Source organism: Amborella trichopoda, chromosome 5 (assembly GCF_054954075.1).
Source record: "Amborella trichopoda isolate Santa Cruz 75 chromosome 5, AtrichopodaSantaCruz75HAP2 v2.0, whole genome shotgun sequence".
In the NCBI taxonomy this organism is placed as follows: Eukaryota; Viridiplantae; Streptophyta; class Magnoliopsida; order Amborellales; family Amborellaceae; genus Amborella; species Amborella trichopoda.
In genome coordinates, this window is record NC_142340.1 from 6,713,376 (window position 1) to 6,733,351 (window position 19,976).

At 41.4% G+C, this 19,976-nt stretch overlaps 1 protein-coding gene across 10 annotated transcripts in view; it reads left to right on the forward strand.

Annotated features, from left to right (window-relative positions):
* KEA4 (K+ efflux antiporter 4) overlaps positions 1–19,976 on the forward strand; it is a 52,597-nt gene that overhangs the window by 25,258 nt on the left and 7,363 nt on the right. For 3 of the 10 annotated variants that reach the window (XM_006853724.4, XM_020673122.2, XM_020673121.2), the window contains 5 exons: positions 1,678–1,755; positions 2,003–2,091; positions 3,981–4,077; positions 4,223–4,276; positions 18,051–18,146. In XM_006853724.4, the coding sequence (XP_006853786.2) occupies positions 1,678–1,755; positions 2,003–2,091; positions 3,981–4,077; positions 4,223–4,276; positions 18,051–18,146 (414 nt within the window). Of the gene's footprint in view, positions 1–1,677; positions 1,756–1,925; positions 2,092–2,462; positions 2,536–3,980; positions 4,078–4,222; positions 4,277–18,050; positions 18,147–19,976 lie in introns of those variants that run through there. The other 7 variants (XR_016055804.1, XR_016055808.1, XR_016055809.1 and 4 more) reach the window with 7 other exon arrangements.

A 19,976-nucleotide genomic window follows, 5' to 3' on the forward strand; every position in this document is an offset into this window, starting at 1 on the left:
TTTAATTTTATAACTAGAGATGGAAACAAATTTTAGAGGCGTGCATTACTTTTATAATACAAGGAGGCAACCTTATACAAAGCTCACTGATTTCTATGATGGTCTAGCTTTTTTTTTTTTTTTTGCATTTGATTTTATTTTGAAACTTTATGTAGTTTATGATTATAAAGTGATGCTACTCTAGTATATGGTGAAGCCATTGGCTTGAAGGTATAATCCACATGTTAAATGTATTTGTGGGCATGCTTGTAGGCAAACATTTAAAAATGTCTTTCATGTAACTTCCTTTTTGTATTCCTACTGCTTTTCTTAAGGGGTTTCATTAGATCAACAAATATAATGCAATTCCAGTGTGTGGTTCACTTTTTATCTTGACCTCTAGGTTGTGGTCCAAAGTTTCTTGATATTGTAGAATTTCTTTAGTGCAAATAATAAGAATTGAGGTGGCCTGGATGTGTCTGAATAAGCTTGATTTCCAGATTAGTTCTGATTTCACTAGAGATTCAGTAACCTATGTGATATATCTCTTACGATATGTGTGGTATGATAATGTGGATTAGTATACCCTTACCTTTTTTTTTTTTTTTTTTACAGAAAAAAGTTACATTTTAGAACTCTCAAAGGATGACCTTGAGCTTGATCTATCAGACACAAAGGAAAAAAGTGTCGTATTTTCATACGCATGGGTTCTTGTGCCCTAAACCATGTCTAGACATGGGCCCTCACTATTGCATTGGCCTTTTGACACTTGAAAATTCTCATTTGGACATTACTTGGGTCCTTGCTTACCAGCTATCCAATGTCATTGAACTTTTCACATTCATGTGGGTTTTAGGATGCTATCGTGTATTACTATTGGAGCCATATAGTCTGCCAACTGCATATTGGGCCATTCCAAGTTGTGTATTCCATGGTTCAAGAAATAGTGGGTGGTTATCATCTTCCGATTAAGCTTGAATCTTGCCATAGCAAATGGCTGCCACTGGGAAATACAACAGTTCCACAATAATGAGGGAAATCTGGCCTCATTTTATTTTAATACAGTGACCTTCATCAAAACCATCTTTTGGCTTCCTTGTAGTTTGAACTGTAATGCTTAAAGGAATTTTTGGTATTTTTATTTATGGTAAGCTGATCATAAATAGCATATGTTGGTCTCCACGTGAAGAAATGGTCTCTCAATAGCAACAGGAGGCAATCTTAGAGTATATGGCATTTTTAAATTTGTGGTGACCAAAATTAGTTCGTGACTCAGTGTAGATCGAGGATTGCCTTACCTCTCATGAAGGAATCAATTTCCAATCTGATTTACATGATTGACCTGAATTCTCAAGTTATACTACAGCTTTAGGATTTACGTTTATCAATCGTGATCTCTATTGACTTAGCTATATACGCCGTGTGTGTGTGCGTGCGTGCATTGTGGGTTGCATGCACTTATCCCTACACAGTACTTACATTATTCATAATCTTGTTGGGGATCATCCAGATTTATAATATTAGGAGTGCCTAAACATTTTAAATACTTTCGAGATTAATTTCAAGTGCTTGATGCCAGTGATTGCTCATTTGGTTTCTTGTTGGTCTTGCTTGTTTCATACATTTTCGGGAATATCATTTGACATACGCCTGGAAAATTCTTCCTTTTGACTTAGAAGCCATTTATTGTTTATGCAGGTTTTGAAGTTTCTAATGGAGAGGAACAGTGTCAATTCTCTACATGGTCAAGTTACTATGGGAACCCTGATCCTTCAGGTATCTAGCTCCATTCTACACTGTGGAAATTCCTTCTTTGTTTCCTGCTTATGGTGTTTGTTGTATTATCTAAGTATATGATATTTTGCATGATGCACTTATATTTTGGATTTATATGGTTTCCTTTTGTTCTTGAAACAATTCTAATATGGGTGCATTCTCAAGCATAGGGTACATTTGGCATTTTTGATCCAGATTTGTTTGCCCAATTTCGCTCTTGTGTGATGAAGCTGTATTTGCCAACCAGGATTGTGCTGTTGGCTTATTATTCGCACTACTTCCAGTTCTGGGTGGCAATGCTGGTGTTCTTCAGGGAATAATATCAATGACAAAATCGTAAGTACTGCATGCTTTGTCCATGCTTCCTTTCCCTTCATATTTCCTAGTTGAAAACTGGCACTAGTATTACATACACCCTTTTTTTTTGGCTAGGACAGAAATTCTCGCCATCATGTACTTCGTGCTCATGCATTTTTCATGGTATATTAAGGGCTTTCTAGTCTCCTACTTAAATTAACTTATACGAAAATTACAGATTATGTTTGATTGATCAATTATTACTCTTGGGTTACTGAAAATGTTGTTTAACTGTTAAGATTTCTATATGAGATTTTCAATCAAGTGGAACATACACGTCTAATGTCTTTTCATTGTCTTTGATGATTATTTCACCTATTATGATTGCTGATTTATCTTTTCTGCGGCAGGCTATTCTCTATTTAATCCACCATGAATTTGTATTTGATATGCTATTGAAGGTTAATTGATGCGTGAATTGAGGTAGATTTGTTTCTCTGGGGTTCATCGAGTTAGAGTCTTACACATGGTTTGTCTAGTTAGACTGCCGCCTTGGCTTTCAAACGTTGGCCAAATGCTTTTAAAATTCAGATGTAGATGAGATTTAGGGTTTTCCAACTTATAATAGTTGTCCAACGGTTCTGGATAGAGATTCTTTCAAGAGAGAGATAAACCTGATTTTTTTCTATTGCTCCTGAATATGGTAAAAGCTGGTATACTTAATTAACACCTGGTGTTCCTCAACATATCTCCCTTTTTTATCATGGACATCTTTCTGTGTTTTTGACACAATTTCCCATTTATTTCCACTCTCTTCTTGCAGCCCTACCAATTTTCCATTGCATTGTCCGTGTGCTTCCCTTGCATAGTTGGGACAATCAGGATAAAACATTTTGCAAATTTAGCCTAGAGTCTTCTAACTATTTTCCCATTGCTTTGGGAAATGCCTGTTGCCAGTGCTTTTTTACTCAATATTTCCAAATCATGCCCTTTTCTGTTTCTGAGTCCATCGTTCGCCATTTTCTTGAATTATTACTGAACTCTATCTTCAATCCAATCTTGGATCAAGGAATTGTAGTACCATCTTCTATATGATAAATTGCATGTACAGGATCTAGGAGTTTGGGAATTTTCCTTGGAAACAATGTGATTTGGGATGCAATCAAATTGGTAAAAATGCCAAATCATTATTTTCTTGTGTGGAATAAAATGTCATACTTTCTTTACCGTGATAATATGTGCTGTTCTTGTAAAATGAAATGAAGCCATCTGACCACTTTTCTTTGTTAAACATGGAGTGTCTGATTATTTCATGCTTTGGCAATATCTATTGGAAAGGAATGGTGGTTTACCTTTTATTGGAAAGAAATGTTTGCCTTTTATTTTATAATGAGTAGTGATGTAATCATCCTTGACCTTAAGCTGGCTGGCCCTCCCCCAAATCCATGACTTTTGGATAGGTTAAGGGACTGACTGAGGCTCCAAAACCTCTAAGACACTCTCCTTCAATAAAAAAGCACCTTGGAGCTTCAAAAAAAGATTTATACTCCTGTTCCTAACATCCATCAAATGGATGGTTTGGATTCAAACTTTGGGAATCTGATTTGTTTCAAGTTTTGTGCTCCAATTCTAGTTTTTATGAAGATGCATCTTGGGGGTGGAATCTGATTTATCTCAAGTTCTGGGTCCTTTATGGGTTCCTCCCGTGTCAAAAGTGTTGAATTTGGGAGAGGGGCCAATTTGCTACAATATTGATCCTGGAATATTTTCCCCATATATTTATGTATGTGTATATGTGTGTACGTGTGTGTGATGATCTCTTTTTTGATGAAAAAATTGTCTTCCTTATCTTCATTTTTGTCAAGACTTCAAGGTTTTGTCATTCAGTTGCTGTTTGCTGCTCATACCAATGTTTGTGGTTTCTATAGGATGGTCGTGTTGGGCATATTCTTGGCTATTTTGGCTGTATTTACCCGTACTTGTGTCCCTTGGTTTCTTAAGCTGATGATAAGCCTGTCCTCGCAGGTAAGTTGCTTTCCTGGTGTTGAGGATGTCATTTTAAATCTGTTCAAATCTTCCAAGCAAATTCTTCTATGTTATCAAGTGATTCTGCTAGAAAACATTATTCCACTAATTCCCAATTGGTTGACCTTGGGTCTGGATTTTGCAGACAAATGAATTATATCAGCTGGCCTCCGTGGCGTTTTGCTTACTGGTTGCCTGGGTTTGTTCCAATCACTTGACATGGCTTGGGCGTGTCTTTTCTATTTTATTTTTGCTTAGTTTTGATCTTTCATAATAATTCTTAAATGCATCTTGATTAAATGCTTTTCTTTCAACATTTCTTATTCATTTGATCATTATTAAGAAATGTTATGCTTAACTTTCTGGATGCTTACCTGTTATTAAAGTTACTTTACTGTTCAGAAGGTTGGTGTAGGGACTGTAAATCTTTAAAACCATATCACATTTCACAGCCTTATCACCTTTGTGCAAATAATAGCTAGATTTGGCTTTAATTTTGGGTTTGTTGTCAAATCTTCTTTATTTTTTGAGATTTTTAACGTAATGTAGTAAAACAGGCAACGTTTTGTTGTTGTTCTATTTTACTGGTTGCCACTTTGTGCTTGAGGACTATGTACCATGTGGCAGGAATTTCCAAGTCTGTCATTTTACGAAGTCACTAATTATTCATTGCTAGCATTACTCATTCGTCTCTACTATTATTTTTATCAATGACAATAGGTCTTATTAAAATCACAGCAAATTTCCAGGCAGTATAATGTACCTAAAGATGTCATGGGTACATCTCAATGGTTCTGAAAGAATCGGCAAAACAAAAGGGGCAGTCCTAGCTTTGTACTTTTAACACTCTCAGTAATCTCTTGCTACTTTCTACCTACAAAATTCATTTCTCATTGGGCAGATTTTTGTATTCTAATAGCAGTGCAGCGGATATTTGAAAGAGAGGCTTTCAATGCTATACATGGTTGGATAACATTGATATGTATTTATGCATATCTAATTCAAGGCTCTATTTCATTTATATATGTCTCAATGATGCCATGAGGCTCCGTTCCTTAGGGAGTTTACAGACACGAGAAAAGAGATAGGTTCGATGTCCCTTTTAGTCATGTACTTGGGGAGGCAGACGATGCCATTCCATAGCTAGTTGTGTTGGATAAGAGGAGTTTCTCTTTCAAGGGAAATCATCTTACGATCTAATGGGCCATGGAAAACCATAGTTCATTGGGGTCATCACCATCCAGTGAAATAATGAACGGTGGAAAGAAAGTTGGATGATCGGATCCACAACTGGGATGATCTCTTATTTTGGTGGGTCCTACGCTCCTCCATCACCAACTATCATTTCATTAAATGGTAACCTCGACAAACTTATTAAGTATACTTTTTACTGCAGTCCATTGGGTTATAATATATCTCCTATCATTCAAAACCACATCCTGCATGCAGGTTTGCTGTCCAGTTTACATGGCTTTTCTAGTTATCATATTTACCTTATATATAAGTCAAACCTTGTAAAATTCTCATTAGGGTTGAAAACTGTTAGCTTTGTGCTGCGGGGGGGGGGGGGGTGGGGTGGTTGATTTTAAGATGAGCACCTTCAAATACTCTCTCACAAGAATGATCTTATATGCATGCTGTGGGCTTGTGAAAATTTTCTGTCTATGGCTACTTGTGAAGTTAGTTGCGAGCATGAAATAACCCTTGGGCACCCACTTCCTGGGCCTGCCTATGTTTGTAACTAGTCTTTACTTGTACTTTTACACTTATTGATACAAAGTCCACTTACAAAAAAAAAAAAAAACACTTTAGAATGATGAAATAAAATTGTTGTTTCCTCTATCTGCACTCTCTGCTACCGGTTACAACTTAGAACACCCCCTAGACGAAAGAAATGAAAAGTACTGATCCGAGTGTGAAGATCTTGTCTGGAAATCAAACTCTAGTTGTTGTTTTTGGCCAAAAGATTCAAAGCCTTCTCAGCAAAAATCATTACACTGTCTAGTTTCTAATATAGCTCATTAACATATTCATTAAGATATTCATTTTGATTTGTGTGATCTGCCAATACTTCATCTGTTCCCAGAAGTTCTTAGGAACTTTTGACATTGTTTTGCCCAAATGTGTTTATATAATAATGATAAAGACAATAAAAGTAGGATGATAAGATGAAATGACTCCAAACAGAACTAGAGCACGAAATCAAAAAATGGGAAAACAGGTCTAAATTTTATTAATAGATGGATTGGGTTTGGGAAGAGTTCTAGATGCCTATGAGGTCGTCGGTTTCTTTTACATCAAAGTTTGGTTAAGCGAATAGAGAACACCCTTGATCAACTAGATCGAAAAGAAAGAAACGATATATATATGGATGGAGCAAATGGGTCTCTTCTGAAAGTATGTGGAAGAGTGGATCATCACCGAAACCGATCCGGGATGGGATTTTCAATCTTTCTTCTTACCATCACTGCATACTTATCGCAGTGGATGTAAGACTCAGAGTGTTCCCTCACCCTACTGTCTGGAGCGCTTGATATAGCCATTTTAGTGCAGTAAGATTTGTTGTAATTCGATTTTTTCCAGCTTTGAGCCGATAATGCTTCCTTTTTATCCTTTTAACAGCATCCTAGTCACTTAATTCAAGTTTGAACTTTGCCACCTTCATTGTTTTTAGCAGCAATACTTTATTCTCACTTATATGTTCTTCTCCTTCTCAAGGTTCAAAATATCGTTTGAGTTCGTTTCTTCTGAGGTTTATCTTTTTATCTCGTACCCGGTTCGAAATTTGAAAATTACTTTCGGTTTCCCACACTGGGAGTTATTTCGCTTGCCAGTGTTTTCCCTGCCGGTAATCTTATCACCCCTTTTTATTTTATTTCTTTCCATTCCTTAAGCACCCGGTTACATTCCATATCGTAGCAAAACACACCAAAACAAACATTTTAATGAAGGTTGCAGAACCAGATGAGTAAACTTTCCCTACAACCTGAAATATCCTGAAATGTTTATGCAACTGTTTTGTTGATTTTTTTTCTTCTTTTCTTTTTTCGTTTGAAATGACCATTTTTTAAATCTCTACAGAGAGTCAAGCAGTAAAACTTTGTATAGGTTTTTTCCTATAAACTTAACTATGGGCTTTTTCAAGTGCTCTAGGTTTGGCCTCTTCGTTCTTGCTTAGGGTGTTATATGGCAATATTTGTTCTGCTTCTTGGTTTGGCTAAATGTTATTATTCAAGTTATTTGAAGTGTGTTCATTTGGTGCGTTTGTGTGCGTGTGGAACATTATTTTGAGCCATGTGAGTTTTTTCTTCTCTTCTTTGTGTTTAGGCTTTTTGCTTGGACATTAACAAGGGAATCTAGTCATATTCATCTAGTAGCACCTACTGGTAGAAACAAAAAAAACGATCCACACAAGAGAAGAAGAAAAAAGATGAGACTGGTACAAGATAAACTACGAAGTGGAGGGGTCCACTCATAACAAAGTGATTATCTGTGCACATCTCCACGAGCAAGAGAATTGGTGGTCACCCTGTGTGCTGAAAGGACACACCTCCATCTCTGCAAATGTCCTCTGCCTCATCCTTTATGTCAGTTATCATTTATGGGAGATTTACTTTACTTCCCTTCCTCCTGTCAAGCAATATTAATATAGTCATATAAACAAGCAAAAAGGGCAAAGAATAATCTGAGACCAGATGGAAGGGCCTAACCTTCTGCAGTTCTAGCATCTAGGGTCCACTGCAGTGTCAGAGAAGGTGAGCATAATCGAACTGTATGCAATCTCTGATCACTTACTTTATTCCAAATTGCCCAAGGTTCTCAAAGAACTACCATCAAAATTTCTGCTTCATCACACCTCATGGGGGAGGGTGTCACATAGCTTGAACTGACGAAATTGGGATCCATCTGTTAGCTACTGCCTCCACTCATAAATCCAGGACCAAGAAACCCCTTGAAATTTAGCATGTTGTAACACCCATGCAATGATTAAGTCTCTTAACAAGTGAGACAACCTTATATAGTTATTTAGTTTTGATAATGAGGTCCTTCATTTATTGATAATTTACTGTATTCAATTTGTAAGCTTTGAATATACATTTTTTCCCTCATGTTTCTCCCTTTGAAATTTCTAATCTTTCTATCTTTCCAAAGACCACAAAAGATTACCGTGCATGTCATCATCCACAAAGTATGGTCTTTCTAGGAGTATGGGCACAACATCAGCTACTCAGAAGCTCATCCTTTGGGCGGGGAATGCACTATTCCATCTCAAAGTGTTACAGGAAGGAGAACCATATAGAGTAGGCAAAAATATAATGTATATGGTGGTGTTTCTCCATCTCCTTTGACTGAAATGTTGGAAGCACATTGGTAGAATGATATCCCTTTGTTGGAATTGATCACCTGCGAGAATTTTGTCACAGGCAACAAGCCAACCAACACTCATAGAGGAGCTGAGAGAGACCATATGAGCAACATGAAGGGGAATCACCTACAATAGGGCAAAGCACTATGAAAACATTTGCATGATAGGGATCCACTGGGATTGAGTCACTAAAGCAGGCTATCCTCCCCTCTATTAGGGATATAAAACTGTTATAGTGGCCTTAATAAAGAGCACAATTCTTTGTCTCTGTTTGTAATATTTCTTTGAGTAGTAGGGCACTAGACAACTGATACTCCATCTCTTTGAAATAAATGTTGAAGTAAAGCCTCATGAAAGATCACTGGAGAGTTCAGAGTTATAAGCGAGAACCTATTCGATCAAAGTGTGGTTCCCACAACACGTATCAGTTCAGAAGGGAACTCTACCTCTTCCTCGGTTGCAAAATTAGATGTGTACCCCTATGAGTTGGACCATAGTTAAGGGAACCTTGTGGGTAGGGTGACGATCTCGCTCTGGAACCTCAACCCCATGGTTCTTGCAAGGGATCTTGTAGGGACCCCTTTTTTTCGATTTTGGGATCTTGCTCCCAAAAAAAGGGACCACGTTCCATCCATCATTGGAATCTAATTTAATTTCGAAATAGATCCTTGCTCCATCAACCATGGCCCAAGGTTTTGGTACATTAAAATCTTGGGTTCCATATTTGTGGGTTCTAATTTTTTTAGCGAATGATACCAGGTTAGAGATTCCCATTGTGCGAAGTTCCCATTATTTAGGATTCATAAGTTACATGATGTTAAAATCCAGTCTCGTTTTCGCATAGCACAAAGTTCCATTATTTTTTATTCTTAATTTGAACTAGGCATAGCCTAGAGTGACCCATTGTTTTATTAAGTCCTATTGTGTAAACCATCCCTTAGTTGTGAGAATATATATTTCATTAAAAGTCTTATATTTATGATGTGCTATTGTTTTAGAGTCTTAAATCTGATTACAATTGTGAGATGTGAACATATGCTTTCATTTCATTCTTTAAAAAGCTTCTTTCATCAGTTAGAGAGAGAGAGAGAGAGAGAGAGAGAGAGAGAATAGTTCATCTTGTCCTCTTGCCGCTTCAGAGAGGCAGCCTTTGAGAAATAATGGAAGCAAGGGAGACTACATTCGAAGAAGATGACTCTTGAGTGGTAGGATTATAGGTTATCAGGGACTCAAAGGGAATGGTGCATGCCAAACTTGTGTCATTGCTTAAGGATATAGTGGTCATAAGAAAGACCAACTTATAGAGCTACATAATTAATCTGTTGTTTTTTTTGAGAAAAATAAATTTTTTTTTATAAAAGTTAACATTGTATTACTAGCAGAGAGTTACATTGGAGTCCAAGATCACCCTAAAGAAGGGTGACTCAGTAAAAAATGGTGCTAGCCTACCATATACAGAAAGGGCTTATAGAGCCACCCAATTACAACAATTACAAGAAGCTTTTGCAAAAATGCATTGAGACGAAAAAACCAGAAAAGCGAGCTGTATTAAGTCGTGAGCCCCTGGTCCTGAGCAAAAAAGGAGTCGGACCCGGGTAGCGCTTGTCCTTGGCCCTGGCTTCTAGCACCCTCTTTCGCCAATAGATCTGCGATGTCGTTGGACGTCCTCCATATATGCCTCCAGGAGACGTCCATATCCCAGCATATATGATCAATTTCGTCAAAAATTGAGGCTAAGTACCATTGTGGTGAGCTCATTCTCCTTGCCCAGGAGATAACATTATAAGAGTCTCCTTCCACTAGCAGTTGAGGGCCCCAGGAAGGATCAAAGAGTTTTATGCCTATTAAGAGGGCAAAAGTTTCGGCATGATTGGAGTCCTTTATGCCAATGTTCTCTGAGAAGGTCAAAAGGACATTGCTTTGATGGTCGCAGAAGATCCCCGCAGCCCCTGCCGGGCCAGGGTTCCCTATGGAGCACCCATCAAAATTCAGTTTGATGCATCCTTGGGGTGGTGGTTGCCAGGTATAAGGTCTGGTCACCACTCTCGGTTGGTGGTGAAGGACATTGATCCATTGGGTGAGGAAAACATTTCCTGGGATCCCTGAAAAAACCTTGTGGTTGGAAGCCCATAAGGTAACCAAAGAGATAATCTTGTGAAGGAGAGCTGATGTGTGAAATTAACGCCTTCAAAGATTCGAAGGTTTCTTTCCAACCAAATGGATCGTATGGTTGCTGCAATAGTTGCCTTCCATAAGAATCTTCCTGCCTTCGATCAACATGAGTCAAGATCGTAAGAGATCAAAGCCTTGATCGAAGGGGGGGGGGTGACCCATTGTATGCCAAAAAGTTGCAACACTTGGCCCCAAAGGTCGAAAGTAAAGTCACAGTGGATGAACAAATGTTGGTTCGACTCCTCCTCACATAAGCATAAGGCACACCTATTGGGGATCGGGATCCCTCTCTTTTGAAGTTGGTCCACGGTGAGAGCCCTATGGGAGCATGCAAGCCAGTTGAAAGTTTGGACTTTTGGTGGAGCAATGGTGGCCCAAACTTTGGATTTGATTGTTGTTGGGTTTGCCGGGAGAGTAGGAGGCAGAATTAAGCTTTTGTAGAATGATGCTAACAAAAAGATACCAGAGGGAGCTAGCGTCTAGCTGATAGCATCACTTCCTTGAGGCGTTAGGAAGTAGGAGTGGAGAGAGGTCGAGAGAGACTGAAAATGGTTGGTTTCCTCTTCAGTAAGATTCCTTTGGAAGGAAGGGTTCCATACTCTACGTCCCCCTGTTAGGATCATTTCCTCAACAACTGAGGATTCTTTGTTTTGAGCTAGAGAGTAGAGGGTAGGGAACAACTCTCTCAAAGGGGAGGGTCCTATCCACAAGTCGGACCAGAATCTCACTTTAGAGCCCTCTCTAGGATGAAACCTTATGAATTTTCTAAACTAGGAAAGGGCCGAGGCAAAGGATCTCTTGGCCCCTGAAGCATTGTGCCAGTGACTCCTAATTGGCATCCAGGCACCTTCAGGCATGTTATATACTTATATTTTATCCGTAGACCTGAGCCCAAAGAGAGTTCGGCTGGGTGGCTAGACGCCACGATTTCCCAAGGAGTGCTTGGTTTTGTTTAATTAGGATTCGAATACCAAGTCCTCCTTGTTGTTTGGGTAGCAAATGTTGTCCCATGCTACCAGATGGAACTTTACCTTATCTGCCTGGCCTGACCAAAGGAAATTTCGCATGATCTGGTCAAGTCGATTGGCAACCTGGGTTGGCATGGGAAATAGAGACATGAGGTAGATCGGGTAGTTGGCAATGGTAGCATTGATCAAAGTCGTTCTACTTGCCATTGAGAGGAATCTACCCTTCCACCCTGCCAAACGCTTGTCTACCTTGTCTAGGACATGGGGCCATTGCCTTTTCTTGGGTTTACCCAGTCCCAAAGGGAGGCCTAGAAAAGATGTCGGTAAGTCTACCACCTTACATTCTCACCTCGGAATGAAGGATCTGACCTCTGCTGGTGTCAGGGCTACACCCAGCATTTTTTATTTTTCCAAATTAACTTTGAACCCTGTCGTTGTCTGGAAGCAACTAAGGAAGAGTTTGAGGGTTTCAACTTCATTGCAGGAGGCATCAATAAACACCAAAGTGTCATCTGCATACTGCAGATGGGACACCGTTGGTCCATGTGTACTACTCTTGAAGCCCGACAGCAAGCCAGTCTCATAGAGTCGGGAGATGGAGCGACTGAAAACCTCTGTCGAGATTGCGAAGAGGAAGGGGGAAAGGGGGTCTCCTTGGCGGAGACCCCTTGATGAAGGGAAGTAACCTCTAGGGGTTTCATTGATAAGAATTGAGAAATGTGGATGTGAGTAGCAACCTCTCATCACATTATCCATCTATTTTGGAAACCCATTCTAGCCATCATCTCATCAAGTATTGACCACTCCACATGGTCATATGCCTTTTCCCAATCAATTTTGAAAATAAGGCCAGGTTTCTTAGCAAGGTGCCTCGAGTGGATACACTCATTAGCTACTAGGAAGATATAGCTGAGAGAAGGACTTGTTGGAGTCTAGAGGCTAGGACTCTAGCCAGGATCTTGTACGAAGAATTCAAGACGCTAATGGGGCAGAAATTTTGATTTCCTCAGCACCTTCTATTTTGGGAATCAAAGCTATGAAGGTAGAGTTAATGGCTTTGTGCAAAGTACCCCTGTAGAAGAATTCCTAGAAAAATGTGATGAAGTCGGGACGAAAGGTGTCCCAGGACTCCTTGAAGGGAGCAATTGGGAATCCGTCTGGGCCCGGTGCCTTGTCTTTGGCTAGAGCATTGATAGCCAATAAAATTTCTCTCTGTGAACTGTTGCCCTAGCCATATAGCTTTTTCATCAGTGAGGGTAAGGAAGTCAAGGGAAGACATTCTCGGTCTGGGGCCAGAGGGGGCAAAGTATAGAGGCTGGAAGAACTCTATAATTGCCTGTTCTATCTCAACAGGTTCAGTGTGGTGTCTGTTATTAACCTTTATCATCGAATCGAATTGTTTCTCCTACAGCAATTTGCAATGCGATGAAAAAAGGTAGTGTTGTGATCGCCCGCTTTCAACCAGGTGATCTAGATCTCTAGAACCAATAGATCTCTTTTTTTTTTTAAGTTGAAAGGTACTTAAGTTTAGACTTAGATCTGAGGTCAATCTCCACTAGTTCCATGGGCTAGTTTCCTCATGGCGATCAATCTCTTGGATGGCATTCAAGAGGGAGGACTTGAGTTGGGAGAAGTTGCCAGGGATGGATCGACTCCAAGTTTTGATCGCGGTTCTAAGGGTTTGGAGTTTGGTCTAGAGGATATACCCTGCACTGCCCCGAGACCTGTGCGGCAAGGGAATTCTACCAGGTTTGTAGTAGGGTAGGAAAGTCCTTTTCAAGGAGCCAGTCGAGTTCAAATTTGAAGGGCCTGGGGCCTCTCAGAATGGCATCTGTGTCAAGCAAAATGGGACAATGGTCCGAGGTGGGTTTTGGAAGGGCTAAAGATGAGGATCTTGGAAATAGGTCCTCCCAGTTCAGAGACAGGAGGAACCTATCAAATTTTGAGAGAGTGGGGTTAGTAGCATGGTTGGACCACGTAGAATGACTCCCCTGAAGGGGAATGTCTAAAAGCTCAGTTCGACTGATGAAGTTTGAGAAATCCCTCATATCCGGAGAGATAGAATTTGAGGAGTTTCTTTCATGGGACCAATGGGTGACATTGAAATCCCCTCCTAGGCACCAAATGGGGTGTGTGAGGGAAGCTACATGTCCCAGTTCGGACCAAAGCCTGCTCCTGAGGGTAGATGAGGTAGGGCCATAGACTGTCGTAAATTTCAAAGGGACCCCATCCGAGATGCACGAGAGGAGTATGGTCACAGAGAAAACCCCTATGACGTACGAGTTTAGGGTGAAGTCAGAGGGATCCCAGACCACCCAAATCCCTTCTAAGGCAACATTAGCTGGTAGGGAGACCCACTGACTTGGTCTTCTTCCCCATACTTGGCGGATGAGTTGTAGGTTAGGTTATGGGAGTTTGGTTTCAAGGAGGGCTAGAATAGTAGGGCAGAGTTTAGAGGTGAGGTCCTTAACAACACTCTTCTTGGAGGACTGTCCTAGCCCTCTTATGTTCCAGATGAGGAACTTCATTTCTTAGCTGTTGGCATAGAAGGGACGGAGGCCAGTCTAGGAGACCTCCTTGGATGTTCGGTGGAGACGGGGGCGGGAGAGCTAGCAAGGGGCTCTCTTGCAAAAGGCACTGAGGAGAAAAGATTACAGAGTTCTCTTTGGCCTCTGAATCTCACTTGTAATCTATTATCTGCGTTAGCTGTGAGAAACCTGTGGGCTGGTCCTTCCTGTCCGTCATACTCGAAACCCATGATTCTGTACATCTCTCTCATCCTTGCATCGATGCAGTTTGGTCCATCCCTGTCGACCTCCTCGGCTTCTACGGGCTCCTGGGAGGGAGAGATGGGGGTTGGAGTATTTTCGAGGGACCCTGGAGCTGAAGCTGCTAAAGTTGTGTCAACAACTCTGTTTATTTCATTCCTGTCGACCTCCTCGGCTTCTACGAAAGCCTGGGAGGGAGAGATGGAGGATCTTGCATACTCGGGGAGCACCATCTTAGCTACTGCCACGGGGGGAGAGGGGTTGGAGAGGTAGAGGTCAGGGGGTAGAGCAGGCAGGTTGACAAAAAGTGGGGGGTTGGAAACAGGGAGAGAGGAAATAGTAGGTGGGGGTGGAGGAGGCAGAGAAGGGTCTGGCTGAGGGTTAGTCGACTAAGGGACAAGGGGGAGGTTGGCTTGAAGGCCAGGGGAGAAGGGGTGAGGGGGTTAACTAAAGGAGGTAGGAGAGCTTGGGGATGGTAAGAAAAGAGTAGGAAGGGATATAGGTAAGGTAGGTAAGGTAGTGGTGCGTTTGAATGGCAGAGTAGCTTGAAAACAACAAGGGAGAGGAGGAGGGCCAAGAAACATGGATGGTACTAACTTTGTGGATGTGTACGAGGTTAGGGGTGAAGGAGAGATGGGGGGCTAGCAGGTTAGAAACAGAGGCTGGGTCAGGGGAGAGCGGTCCAAAGAATGAGCTGCAACAATTCCCAGTGGAATAAGGTCCATGTGTGAGAATCTGTTGGAGTGATAACCTTTCGAGGACATGTTATACTTGACAGGTTGAAAAAAGTCACCTAGGTTGAGAGGGTAGAAGGTGAGAGAGAGAGGGGAGGGTGGGGAAAGCAGAGGGTCCTCCAGTGAAGAGGTGTGGAAAACTGGGGTAGGGTTAGCCTGCGGGTAGGGGTACAAGATGACGGGGTTATAGAGGGGGTAGAGGAAGGTGAGGTACAAGATGATGGGGTTACTGAGGGGGTAACAAGGTGAGGCAAGGTGGTAGTGAGAGGGTGGGAGGAAGGGGGGGGGAAGGAGGGGGAGTCACCCCCATGGGCAGAGGGTGTAGCTACGGGGTCGAGAGTGGGTGGCTCCGTGGCTCCAGAGGAGGGAAGGGGAACGGCTGGGGTGGGTGGAGAGCTGCAGGTCAGGTGCTGAGGAGCAGTGAGAGCCAGTGAGGGACGCTCGAAAGTAGGGCCAGCCGACATTGGTAACTAATGCTGTGGGCATCGTCAGAGACATGTGTCCTTGCTGTAGAGGGGAAGAGAACGACGAGGGCGACGGAGGGGTAACGTGCAAGGAGGAGGAAGGGGGCGACTGCAGCACGGAACGAGGGCTAGAGGGCAGACTGAGCGAAAGGTGCGATTCATCTTGGGCTCGAGGGGACACGTGGATGGGGATGACAGGGGGGGCATGGAGGTAATGATGAGAGAGGGGTGGGACAAAAGTCGGTGGGAGAGGAGAGAGAGGGTATGGAGTGCAGCAGGCCGGGTTTGTCAGCAAAGCCCGTAAGAAGTGGAGGTGGAGAGGTGTCCTCTAGAACTTCTTTTCCGGGTCGACGAGACAAAGGTGGGATGGAAGCTGTGGGTGACCCTGTCCTAGTAATAACACCGGGTCTAACAGCGGACTCGGGGTTAGTAAAGTTGGAGAGGAGCATGGAGCCCGAGGATGCCAGAAGGCAGGGTTCTGACTGGAGAGTTGTGGGCCAACTGGTTTGAAATGGGCCGGGTTAGGGGGTCGTCTACGAGGGCGCTACCGGTGTCATTTCTTCCTGAACACCACAGTCCATGCTTGATCATGGTTTTTTGGTGTGGAAACCGGTGGGGTAACAAGGTCGACATGTTGAAAAAATTTTGTGGAGGGAGGCGAGGCTGAAGACCACGAAACTGAGACGCAGTAGTAAAGATTATCAACTTCAAGCCAGATCGTCTGTGGGATGCGGCTCATATCTAAGACTTCCAAGAGAAGTCGAATGGATCCCAACAGTAGGGTTTCCATGGAGATCCAGTGAATGGAGACCAAGGAACCACAAGCTTCCCCAATCCTCTGGAAAATCTCAGGTGTCCACGCATGAAGGGGGATGTGTTTAAGGGTGAGCCAAACCCTTTGTTTACAAAAGGAACCTTCAACAGGCGACCATACCCGAAGAAAAACACGGGCTCCTTTGAAAGAAAGGTTGGATGCTTCCTGTAAAGCAAGCTGAGCTCCGGCAGGGGACGGAAAGGAGAACAGGTAATCGCCATTGGAAAGGCCTCTACATAATAGATTCGGTTCCTTCAGAGTTCTACTTGCCCATCTCTCGTTTCCTTTGTGGTCATCACGACGAGGAATAAAGCTCCCTACTAACGCTGCTGACAGTTTAGAGCAATGAAACTTTGTTTCTTCGGGAGATGGGGATAAACAAAAGGAAAGGTAAGGAGAGCAGGGGCAACGTGAGAGGTCCCAAGAGGGCAAGAGGGGTTTGGGAGGGGAGGCAATAGTTGGTTTGGTCGTTGAGGTGACCTGAGCAAAAGAAGCCTTATGGTTGAGCGTCGTGGTCTCCTGAGCCACAAACCTGTTGTGCTGCTGGAAGATTAGGTGGGGAGGGGGGTTCATAGGGCGAGATTGTAGAAGATGGCTTTTGGGATACAAGTCGTAGATGCGGTTCCAGCTGAAAGAGGGGAGGGGGAGAGGCAAGGCCATCTTTTTTTACAAGAGTTGAACTTCCAAATTCAATTCATGGAGTTTTTTGACAAAATTAATTATTCACACAACAATAAATAAATCTATTTTGAAGGGAATGGTGCATGCCAAATTTGTATCATGACCTGAGGATGTAGTGGTCATAAGAAAGGTGGACTTATAAAATCACATAATTAATCTATTGTTGTTCATGCAAAAAATAAATAATCCCTGATAAATGGCACTTGCGGACCTCGGGGCCGATCAGCTAAGGACCTTAATTTCTATACTTTAAAAATCTCGATATTAGAACAGGAGGAACCCCGTTATAAGACATACTTAAACCTCGATTCCTTAACCAAGGGAACTAGTACTAGATCTACTTACTATGTTAATTTTTTGTGTGGTGGAGCTTAGATTCCTGCTAGTCCAAACATCGTACCCATTGACATCGGGTCTCTCTCCCATAAACCAAAGGATTTCGCTCCTTGTCTTGTTCATTGTATGGACGCCAATCCTAACCCCAGGAAGCTTCCACTATAGGGTGGTTCGGCGAATCTCGAACCGATCCTGCTCGTGCCTCCAACAACTATGAGTTGGACAAACCGAGCAGCTGCCCACTTTAAGCTACATGATGCACATGCACATGTTTAGGGTTTGTTAGTGAAGATGATTTGTGTTTATATTATACTTCTAGCTGCATTTCTTATTATACTTCTAGCTGCATGAAATTCATGGGGGATTTTTTTTAAACTGATCATTTTATCATTGGAAGTTTATGAAAATACACCTCATATTGCAACTATTCAACATTTTATCATTTTTCTACTATTTCAACTCAAAATCATGTGTATTTTGAGTGGCATTTTGAAATGAAATCAAAACAAATGGTAAACGACTAATATCTGAGGTGCATTTTGACAAATTTCCCTTTTATCATTTGTGTTGCTGATGAGCTACTTCTTGTATGATAAAGCTATATAAATCAGCCGTGTTTTGAAATACGATGGATGAATTCTCTGATATAGATTTGTTATTTACAATCCAGTGCAGTGATAAACTGGGCTTGAGCCTTGAGTTGGGGTCGTTTGCTGCGGGAGTGATGATATCAACAACTGATCTTGCACAACATACTCTTGAACAAGTAAGATTATGTCAGTTTTAATCGTGATCTTTAGAAAGTTTCTAAAATATATTGTGTTGTGGGTGCTACCCTTGCATACCTATAACTTCTATTTTGATTGTGAGTTCATTATTTTGTATAGCAATGTGATTGTAGGCTGTTGAAGTTGCTGATGCCACATTAATGATTTTGATCAATTGAAAAAACAAAGTTTGCTCTGATAGTGGTAACTGTTTTTTTAATGGTATTATCAATGTTTTGATCAAGTGGTATTATGAATGTTTTTTTGTATCTTTTGAAGTGCTGTGATATTATCAATGTTATTATTTGATCTAATGAGAATTTCCATGTATGCAAATACAAAGTTAAGGTCAAAATGATCAAAATACTATATGAATAATTATGTGATGTGAATATACGTTCATCACTCCTTTACTCCAAAAAAAAGAATATACGTTCATCACTCCTCCACAATACAAATAAGCAATGGTTTTTTCACTGCGCAGTCGTATATTCCGCTGTCTATTGAATTAGTGGATTGATGCTATCAGATATGATCTGAAGAAATAATATAAGGCAAACTGATAATTTCTGTCAAGTAATCTCTTTATAATTGCAGTGAGAGTTGCCCTCAATTTGTCACCTCTCATACATGGGATTAGAAGCAATGAAAAAGTGCCTAACTTATCCCTAGATTTGCTTGAAGAGCTGATATAAGCTCATTCTGAATGCTGCTGTAACTTTATTGATGGATGGGATTATTTAGAGATGGGGGTAAAAGGAGGTTCTTACTCAAGTAGGTGGGTCAGAGATTTCTCTGTTTTTTCAAGTAATTGGGGTAAAGAAATGGGACCTACTCATGAATTTTTTATTTCGCTAAGTAACAGATTGTGGATCTGTCGGACTGCATGCAGCCATCTCACCAGCCGTTGATGGCTTGGTAAGAGCATTCCTCTATAGCTAATGGAGCCTATGAGTCCACAGCCAGTAATCACACTCTGGTCTGGACACATGGCATTAGGTCATTGTCCAGATTGATGTGCATGTCTCCATTGTGTCAGTGAGAAAGGATATACAACCTGTAGAACAGATCTGTTCAATTAAAGTCGTATGATGAAATGGAATGGACTGGACAATCCCTAAAACTATTTCAAGCAAGTGGGCAGAGAAACAGGACTGTTTCTAAACAAGAGGTCCATCCAAATTGGCCTGTAGCCTTGCACCCTACCTTTGATCTGAACTTTGGTGCAATATCCTACTTCTTATTCTTCCAGAAAACAGGATATTCTCCAAGCATTATATATAGCTTGATGTACCCTTTAGTCTGCGCATGCCTCTTATCTCAAAAGAGAAATAATATATTATGCAAATTTGGACGGTCTTCCCAATAATCTGCCAAGTTCGAGTCAACATGGGATACCAGCTATTGATTCGATAGGAAAGACAAGACTGTCATAAGTTTGACGCCAAAACAATGTATTTGATAAATGTGATGAATAACAGTTAAATTCATCATTTTAGAAGATCACTTCTCAAGCTAACTACTTGCGTTGTTAAGAAGAAATAACCTATGCAGTTTTGGGCGAATTCAGTGGAGGAGGAGCATGTTTTGAAGGCAGGGACCGTATAGAGATAATATGGGAAGTAAAGGAAATGGAAGAGTTAGCAGGGCGCTAAAAAATTTGGTGTCTGATATTAATTATGTTCATCAAACCTGCCTTTGAAGGTTCATCAGATGGCAGGCATCCTCTAGCGATCAACCAAAACCCAGCATGAAGATCATTGCGTGTAATGTGAGAGAATTGGGGGACCCCAAAAAGATGTTAGTGAAGCTGTTTGTGAGCGAAATCA